Below are 10,003 nucleotides of genomic sequence, written 5' to 3'. Positions count from 1 at the left end.
TTTCAAAGAGGAGGGAGCTAGGCGTCTGGAGTTATTATTATTTTGATTGACTGAGACATCCACTGGCATCCCCCCGGACATCCACTGGCATCCCCCCGGACATCCACTGGCATCCCCCCGGACATCCATTGGCATCCCCCCGGACATCCATTGGCATCCCCCCGGACATCCATTGGCATCCCCCCGGACATCCACTGGCATCCCCCCGGACATCCACTGGCATCCCCCCGGACATCCATTGGCATCCCCCCGGACATCCACTGGCATCCCCCCGGACATCCCCGGACATCCACTGGCATCCCCCCGGACATCCATTGGCATCCCCCCGGACATCCACTGGCATCCCCCCGGACATCCACTGGCATCCCCCCGGACATCCACTGGCATCCCCCCGGACATCCACGGGCATCCCCCCGGACATCCACTGGCATCCCACCGGACATCCATTGGCATCCCCCCGGACATCCACTGGCATCCCCCCGGACATCCACTGGCATCCCCTCGGACGCCCCTCTGGGAACTCTTTTTAAAAGGGTAAAGGTGAAACAGTTGTAAAGCAGTTGTTTGAAAGACACCTGGGGATACACTTGTGTACATATAGTTCCCTTGTGTGTAAGGGACCCCCTAGATTAGCAACCTATTGACCATTAAATCTGGATAAACGAGGTGCATGAAAGACTTTCCACACCCAAACACGCACACACACACATCCCAAGAACCCGATGGCTCTTGTGTAGAGAGAGCGAGAGAGAGAAGCAGATCGGGGAGACAGACAGAGACAGAGATTTCATTAAAGGTAAATTACATTTTCTTTAAAACTACAGATACCCTGGTTTGAATGCAGGCTGTATCACAACTGGCCGTGATTTGAGTTCCATAGGGCGGTCCACTATTGGCCCCGCATCATCTAGGTTTGGCCGGTGTAGGCCGACATTGTAAATAAGAATTTGTTCTTAACTGACTTGCCTAGTTAAATAAAGGTTAAATGTACTTAAAAATTTAAACCCATAGCTTGTAACCTGACACCACACCTGCAACCAAGCCCCACACACTAACATGCAAGAAGAAAGATGGAGGGAGAGAGAGATTTATGTAATTGAAGGTAAATGCAATCTGTGGAAAGAACTGGAAACTGCTGTTCACAAATGCTCTCCATCCAACCTCACTGAGCTCGAGCTGTTTTGCAAGGAGGAATGGGAAAACATCTCGCAAAACTGATAGACATAACCCAAGCGACTTACAGCTGTAATCGCAGAAAAAGGTGGCGCTACAAATTATTAACTTAAGGGGGCTGAATAATTTTGCACGCCCAATTTTTCAGTTTTTGATTTGTTAAAAAAGTTTGAAATATCCAATAAATGTCATTCCACTTCATGATTGTGTCCCACTTGTTGTTGATTCTTCACAAAAAAATACAGTTTTATATCTTTATGTTTGAAGCCTGAAATGTGGCAAAAGGTCGCAAAGTTCAAGGGGGCCGAATACTTTCGCAAGGCACTGTACATATTGAACTTCTATCCTCTCAGGCCAGGTGCACAACAATGTATTAATGAATGGTTGGATCAGAATCGCCGTTATAATTATTGGCCAGTACGCATGATTAAGTGAAACCACAATTCCAAATACTTATCTCCATCCATGGCTAATTTAGCTAGCTGGCTAGCTAGCCACCGGAGGACAACACAAGTTTTTCTGTCAATGACATATCCTCTCAAAGGGATTTGATAGGAGTGACGCCAAAATCCAAGGTGGCTTCCCTTTTTTTGGTGCGCCAGGACCATTCACAGTTGAGCTCGCTCAGTTCACCTCAATGCTGGTTGGCAAATTTGTAATAATTAAAAAAAATAATAATAATCAAGGGAGGCCAGATGCTCACTGGCTTTGCTTGCCTTCAATGCTACGGGTGGCAACAATGTCAGACAGCATCAGATAGATGGCCTACAGATAGAGGGGCGCTGTTTCGCACGCGCTGATGTTTTCTCCTGTGAGATACATTCAGCCTCGGGAATTAAAGGAAAATTATGAAACACATTATGAAAGATAAAACAATTTATGTTTTGAATTTTTATTGGTACATTTTTGGGGGGAGCCTGGCTTCCCTTAGCATCCATGAATACACACCACTGCTAAAAAAAGAAAGAAAAAAAGACACCACTGCTTATCAGGCCTATGAAAGGGATAAAATCATTCTTTAGTCATAATTGTTCAGTGTTGTGATCAACAGTAGCCTAATTTGATAGTCATATCTTCCTCACCTTTTTTTGAAGTTTCCAACTTACTTGAGTAGCCTAACATATCAAATCAGTCTACACCAATTACTGCAGGCTACATGAGGTCTAAACATGCACTTTTTATGCCGGATAAAGCTGATTAAAATAATCTTTGAAATCCATGAGATCGGAGTTCTAAAATTCTCAATAGTTGCGCATGCACACGTTTAGGCCTGCAGGTGAGACAGATGCCGCATTCAAAACAACTGGGAACTCGGAAAAAACGTTTGGAAAGGTCATCTAACTTGGAAACTCTGGCATCTTTCTAGAGCTCCCCCTTTACAACCTGATCACTGACGTCGGGATTTGACCAAGTGGAAAACCCTGGCCTCATCTTTCTACGAGTTTTTATGTTGGATATTGAATTGTCTTGAATGCACCAACAGTAGGCTACACTGTGACCACCTAAGCTAGTAGCTATAGCCTACTGTTATCGTTTCATAGTCTACTGTTCAGCAATAAAATGTTAACCAACAAATAGGCTACTTGCTAACTATTTGAAATTACAAGGCAAGGGGTTGTAGTTAGTTATCTATCCGGCTAAAATACCTAGTAGCCTAGTTATTTTCAAACTATTCTGTTTGAAAAAAAAAAAAGGATACTGAAGATGGTTCTCACCAAAGGCTTCAACATGTATAAAGCCGTTACGAGAATATACTGGTAACACAACCAGGATATTTTCTTCCAGAGAACTTCAAAACGCCATAACTTGAAGTTGTATTTATTCTGTCTTTTTTGTGATTGCCGATTATTTCTTGGTAGATAAAGCATTTATCAAAAGCAATCACGTTTGCATGTGAAATCACAGAATCGACTCTATCCTCAACATGCCAATTACATCCCTTTTGTTTTGAGCCAAATATCCCTGTGGGCTTCGAACAGGGCACCTAGCTCACATCCAGGAGGCAGCCCGGTTCCAAAACGAATGCAATCAACCGTCAACCGGTGCAGATTAATCCCCCCAGTGATGTTTAACGGCTTTCTTTCTCAACCAATCTCAAATCACATGAAAAAGCGACGCGCAAAGGGCGGTTTCCACTTCCTGTCCCGACTCTAAATCTGATTTACAAACGGTTATTGCGATCCGGAATCCTTGGGACGTCCATACCCTAACCAAAGACAGTACAGTGTGAATATATACAAATCTTTGGTTCTACCTATAAAAAAAAACTGAATAAATACCATAGGGGTAAACTTAATAAAATGTTGGAGGCCAATGCTTGTACATCAAATCTTTACATGATCTTTACACCCCTGTCTAATACCATAAAGTGATGTACATTCAGACACCAAAAGTCTTATCAGGGATATCACAACAGTGTATCTTCAGCAGTGGCTGGCGAGGATGTTAAAAAAGTGGTAGACCTCGTCCTTATCGAGCACTGCCACCTCAGTGGAGCACTCCGTACACTGAACAGGATGGTAGATCTCCTCTCCGCCCATCCCCAACACTGCTCCTGAATCTGTGGCTTCCATTGTGGTTGACGCTGTTGGCTCTGGTTGACGCCCTTTCCTCCTCTTTCTGCTCCTCAGATTTTTCTCATTGAGCGTTTTGTACCGTAAAATCTCCTCTTTGTTTACTGTACAATTCATGACAAACATGGCTCTGTATTGTGTCCTGTATTTGTCATGCCTGGTAGACAAAAACAAACAAGAGGTCAATTGAGACAAAATCCTTTCCAGAATTGCTCAACCTTTACAATTGTAGTGGGTGTAATGTTTGGCTGTGTAAAATGCTGTGAGTTCAGTTCAAGATGATATTCACAGCCAAATGAACTCTTTATTTCCTACCTTTGACAGTCGAGGCACAGCGTGGTCATGCATGCTGGGCAGTTAAGGACAGCATCGCTGCTTGGAAGCCCCTGGGACTGCCCTCTTCTGTTTCGTGAAGATTGCAATCTTCTCTTTTCGTTGTACCTGATCAAATAGGCAATAGGGGAACATAATTGACATACAGTGCATTCAGTATTTCAGACCCCTTGACTTTTTCAAATTTTGTTAGGTTAGATATTCTAAAATGATTTAAACTGTTTTTTTCCCCACCAATCTACACACAATACCCCATAATGACAAAGCAAAAAGAGTTTTGTATACATTTTTGCAAATGTATAAAAAAATGAAATTAAATGCACATTTACATAAGTATTTAGACCCTTTACTCAGTACTTTGTTGAAGCACCTTTGGCAGCGATTATAGCTTTGAGTCTTCTTGGATATGACGCTCCAAGCTTGGCACAAGTGTATTTTGGAAGTTTCTCCCATTCTTCTCTGAAGATCCTCCCAAGCTCTGTCAGGTTGGATGGGGAGCATTTCTACACAGCTATTTTCAGGTCCCTGCAGGGATGTTCGATGAGGTTCAAGTCCAGGCTCTGGCTGGGCCACTCAAGGACATTCAGAGACTAGTCCCGAAGCCCCTCCTGCGTTGTTTTGGCTGTGTGGCTAGGGTCGTTGTCCTGTTGGAAGGTGAACCGTTGCCTCAGTCGGAGGTCCTGAGGACTCTGGAGCAGGTTTTCATCAAGGATCTCTCTGTACTTTGCTCCGTTCATCTTTGCCTCGATCCTGACTAGTCTCCCAGTCCCTGCCGCTGAAAAACATCCCCACAGCATGCTGCCACCCCCATGCTTCACCGTAGGGATGGTGCCAGGTTTCCTCCAGACGTGACGCTTGGCATTCAGGCCAAAGAGTTCAATCTTGGTTTCATCAGACAAGAGAATATTGTTTCTCATGGTCTGAGAGTCTTTAGGTGCCTTTTGGAAAACTCCAAGAGGGCTGTCATGTGCCTTTTACTGAGGAGTGACTTCCGTCTGACCACTCTACCATAAAGGCTTGATTGGTGGAGTGCTGCATTGATGGTTGTCCTTCTGGAAGGTTCTCCCATCTCAACAGAGGAACTCTAGAGCTCTGTTTGAGTTTGAGTTTATTTTTACAGGGACAGTGAACACTAATCAACGTTTCAGTAAAAGTGCCGGTTTTAGCCAGCCGGCTCATTTTCAACCGCAGTCCTTGGGCAGGTTATTAAAAACAATTACAATACAGACAATAAATGAGCAGTGAGCACACACAGAGCAACATAGGACAAGCAAGACATAGCATACAGACAGAGCAACATAGGACATGCAAGACAGCATACAGACAGAGCAACATAGGACAAGCAAGACATAGCATACAGACAGAGCAACATAGGACAAGCAAGACATAGCATACAGACAGAGCAACATAGGACAAGCAAGACATAGCATACAGACAGAGCAACATAGGACAAGCAAGACATAGCATACAGACAGAGCAACATAGGACAAGCAAGACATAGCATACAGACAGAGCAACATAGGACAAGCAAGACATAGCATACAGACAGAGCAACATAGGACAAGCAAGACATAGCATACAGACAGAGCAACATAGGACAAGCAAGACATAGCATACAGACAGAGCAACATAGGACAAGCAAGACATAGCATACAGACAGAGCAACATAGGACAAGCAAGACATAGCATACAGACAGAGCAACATAGGACAAGCAAGACATAGCATACAGACAGAGCAACATAGGACAAGCAAGACATAGCATACAGATAGAACAAATAATGGGAATTGATGGGAAATGTAAAATATATCACTAGCCACTTTAAACACTGCTACCTAATATAATGTTTACATACCCTACATTATTCATCTCATATGTATATACTGTACTCTATATCATCTACTGCATCTTTATGTAATACATGTATCACTAGCCACTTTAACTATGCCACTTTGTTTACATACTCATCTCATATGTATATACTGCACTCAATACCATCTACTGTATCTTGCCTATGCCGCTCTGTACCATCACTCACTCATATATCTTTATGTACATATTCTTTATCCCCTTACACTTGTGTCTATAAGGTAGTAGTTTTGGAATTGTTAGCTAGATTACTTGTTGGTTATTACTGCATTGTCGGAACTAGAAGCACAAGCATTTCGCTACACTCGCATTAACATCTGCTAACCATGTGTATGTGACAAATAAAATTGGATTGATTTGATTAGATAAAACAAAAAGCAACAAGACAAAATCCATTAAAGCAACAAAGTGTTTCCACACCTCACAAGCTACAGACAACAGACAACATGGAAAGTGGCAATGTCAGAGTGACCATCAGGTTCTTGCTCACCTCCCTGACCAAGGTCCTTCTCCCCCGATTGCTCAGTTTGCCCAGCTCTAAGAAGAGTTTTGATGGTTCCAAACTTCTTCCATTCAAGAACAATGGAGGACACTGTTCTTGGGGACCTTCAACGCTGCCAAAATGTTTTGGTACCCTTCCCCAGATCTGTGCCTCGACACAATCCTGTCTCGGAGCTCTACGGACAATTCCTTTGATTTCATGGCTTGGTTTTTGCTCTGACATGCACTGTCAACTGTGGGACCTTATATAAACAGGTAAGTGCCTTTCCAAATCATGTCCAATCAATAGAATTTTCCACAGGTGGACTCCAGTCAAGTTGTAGAAACATCAAGTAAGATCAATGGAAACAGTTCAATTTTGAGTCTCATAGCAAAGGGTTGGAATACTTATGTTAATAAGGTATTTCTGTTTTTGGTTTTAATAAATCTGCTAAAATTTCTATGAATCTGTTTTCGTTTTTGTCATTATGGAGTATTGTCTGTAGATTTATTTATTCCATTTTAGAATAAGGTTGTAATGTAACAAAATTTAGAAAAACTCAAGGGTTCTGAATACCTCCTGAAGGCACTGTATGTGACTACAACCAACCCTACTCGTGGACTAAAAAGCACTATCAATGGAAATTCTCCACTGAGCATGGTTTACTAATCTGGGTCCGAGAAACCGACCTTAAATATTTGGATATTCTTTCCAACTTCACTCTGTTATTACACACAAAAATACTTTTGTAACATTTTGAATGATGGATGCATCGCTTACCTCCTCCTCTTGGCGTCCACCCATGCCTGATCCCGGTCATCCTCATCCGGGTCGTACAGCAGTTCATCGTTGGTGGGGATGGATCGCTGTTTCCTGCGTCTCTGACCCGAGGAACTGCCTGCAGAAGAGGATCAAACAATCATATCGCATCATCTGTACAACAATAGGACTCTGTCCTTTTAAGTCCAAGGTTAGGGCTTAATCTGTGCCCTCAGAGTCAATGTTTGGTTTACAGATTAATTCTAGCTACACACTTACTTGGAGCAGTTTCCTCCTCGTCAGAATCAGAGTCAAAATAAACATTGTCATAAAGCTCTGGCTGTGGTAACCCAGGCGTTGCAGCATTGTCATTGGTACCCAAAGCCTCTCCTGGGATGGACAAATGGACACTGTTATTAACGAGTACAGCAGTACAATATTATTATTATTAATTATTTATTTTTGTGTGAATTTGACCGCTTTTTCTCCCCAATTTCGTGGTATCCAATTGTTTCGTAGCTACTATCTTGTCTCATCGCTACAACTCCCGTACGGGCTCGGGAGAGACGAAGGTTGAAAGTCATGTCATGCGTCCTCCGATACACAACCCAACCAAGCCGCACTGCTTCTTAACACAGCGCCATCCAATGTGTCGGAGGAAACACCGTGCACCTGGCAACCTTGGTTAGCGCGCACTGCGCCCGGCCCGCCACAGGAGTCGCTGGTGCGCGATGAGACAAGGATTTCCCTAGCGACCAAACCCTCCCTAACCTGGACGACGCTAGGCCAATTGTGCGTCGCCCCCACGGACCTCCCGGTCGAGGCCGGTTACGACAGAGCCTGGGCGCAAACCCAGAGTCTCTGGTGGCGCAGCTGGCGCTGCAGTACAGCGCCCTTAACCACTGCGCCACACAGGAGGCCCTAGCAGTACAATATTATTGATAGACAGGGGCGCAACTTTCACTGGGAAAGTTTTTGTCCCTCCCAGTTTTATCATTGCATTGTGATACAAAAACAGGCATTGGTGTGCTGTGCTTTAAGACCATGAGGGGGCCTAAGCGCGGTAGGTTGTTTGGTGGTTTCAGCCGGTTTGATTTAGGAATGTGTGGACACCACAGTGTGCGCAAATAGAGGCAGCTTTTGTCTGTGTGTGTTGTGTTGTGCTCCCCCCCCCCCCGAATTGTAAAAGCAAGCTGAGCAGAAACTGGCTACTCTTTATTTGACTGAATGAGCTGGAAAGGTAACTGCTCTTTGACTTAACAGAAAAATAGTTATTTATTCCCAGTGCTGAGCTAGTAGTGTAACTGACATGTAACATTAGCTAATGTTCCATCTCGAATCGACTGATGTTCTGTCTGAAGTGAATGAACTAACAGCCAGTTCAGCTCTAGCCTCTAGCAATCTGTCAGGTAGCAGTATCTAACAGATGTTGTGTTTATGGAAATGTTCTGTAACCTTTGTTTCTTCCCGTTTCAACGGAAGTACATTAACTTGGCTCGTTTTCGCCAGTTGATGTACTGTTATGGCTGACAAAAGTTGGCTAATGTTAGATATTATTTCCACCCCAATCATAGTCAGCATAGCAATGTAACGTTATAGATCTGTCATGGTGCACTGTCTGTATATAACACTATGCTCATGATATTTGTGTGTCTATAACTTTCTCGTTATTCACGATTCATTCAGGATTATCCATAATCTTGGTGGCATCCACATTCATGTAGAAGTATTTAGAAACATATTCTATTCTTATGTACAATACAAGTGACCCCCAAAGGGTCATAGATTGTGTAGAAATGCAGGAAATTAGCTTTAGATGCTCCCAGACCCCCGGCCAGTAATTGCAGCTGAAGTGTTCTCTCTATTCACAACAGAACAACAGTGTGCATTGCTGCCGCCGCCAGCCAAAATGACACAAAAAAACTATTGATGCTAGAAGAAAACTCCCACCTGCTGGTGCTGTAGGTGGCGCCCATTTGCACTCCATAGTCTTGATGGTGGTGCTGAGCTCTGCCTCCATCTCTTTCTCAAACTCATCCCCACTGGAGGACTCACTCTCCCCAGTCAAGTATTCTCGGATGAGCTTCCTCTTCTGATCCGGGGTCCCGTTCAAGAGCACATCCAGCTCATCCTCAGAGCTGGAAATACAGCAACAAATTAAGAGGGTCTTGATGTCATACAGTTTTCATATTGAACAGTCATTGGTCAGATCCTGTTTGAACAACACTCACAACTTTGCACCCTAATAATAAAATACTTCTTTATAACAGGACTGGGTTCAATTACATTTAAATCCAGTCAATTGTTGAAATGGAATTGACCCCAACCCTGCTTCACAGATCCAACCCCTACTTCACAGTGCCCAAGTAACGTTAATGGGCCTTCAAGCGAATCAAGCTATAGAATATGGAAACAATACTGTACCCAAACATTTAACATTGAAATCGGTTTGCATGTTACTGTTCGGCTACTAACGTTAAGTAGATAGCATCACCAGCAACCATGCTTGCATTGGACGACCCGCTTGCGTTCTTAGTGTGCTAGCTAGCCAAACGCTACCTAACGTCAAACCATGCAACCACAATTACCTGTCCTCAGCTCTTTCTTCATCACTTGGCTCCTCTATCTCATATGAATCATACTCTACTTGTCTGTTCATTTTGTATTTTATGAATTCTAGCTAGCAAATGAAGTTACGAGAACGGTCGAAATAAAGGTAAACAAAGGTGGAAACTTTATAAAGCTTCGTCGCCAGGACCTTGTAGCTTACTTCCTGATATGTCACATTACTTCCGATTTGCGCTTTTCAAAGTAAA

The 10,003-nt window shown here is 43.5% G+C and overlaps 1 protein-coding gene across 1 annotated transcript; it reads right to left on the bottom strand.

Moving 5' to 3' along the window:
* Nucleotides 1-2,194: 2,194 nt before the first annotated feature.
* Nucleotides 2,195-9,983, bottom strand: eapp (e2f-associated phosphoprotein). The gene is made up of 6 exons (XM_020487748.2): nt 9,776-9,983; nt 9,138-9,325; nt 7,467-7,577; nt 7,209-7,326; nt 4,062-4,187; nt 2,195-3,903 (listed from the first exon to the last, which is right to left on the bottom strand). Exons 1-6 carry the CDS (start codon nt 9,844-9,846, stop codon nt 3,597-3,599), a joined length of 921 nt encoding a protein of 306 aa, XP_020343337.1. The 5' UTR covers nt 9,847-9,983; the 3' UTR covers nt 2,195-3,596.
* Between the last annotated feature and the right edge of the window lie 20 nt (nt 9,984-10,003).

This window comes from Oncorhynchus kisutch, linkage group LG7 (genome assembly GCF_002021735.2).
Source record: "Oncorhynchus kisutch isolate 150728-3 linkage group LG7, Okis_V2, whole genome shotgun sequence".
NCBI lineage: Eukaryota > Metazoa > Chordata > Actinopteri > Salmoniformes > Salmonidae > Oncorhynchus > Oncorhynchus kisutch.
The sequence above is the reverse complement of the archived record's forward strand: the minus strand, read 5'-3'. Positions and strand labels throughout refer to the sequence as shown.

Bases quoted from the DNA above. Each gene is read 5' to 3' on its own strand.
- eapp (XM_020487748.2), bottom strand. From the start codon at position 9,846: ATGAACAGACAAGTAGAGTATGATTCATATGAGATAGAGGAGCCAAGT. The intron at 7,578-9,137 runs GTGGGAGTTTTC...TGTCCATCCCAG, and splicing joins GCCACCTACAGCACCAGCAG to GAGAGGCTTTGGGTACCAAT. The intron at 7,327-7,466 runs GTAAGTGTGTAG...CCTCTTCTGCAG, and splicing joins CGAGGAGGAAACTGCTCCAA to GCAGTTCCTCGGGTCAGAGA.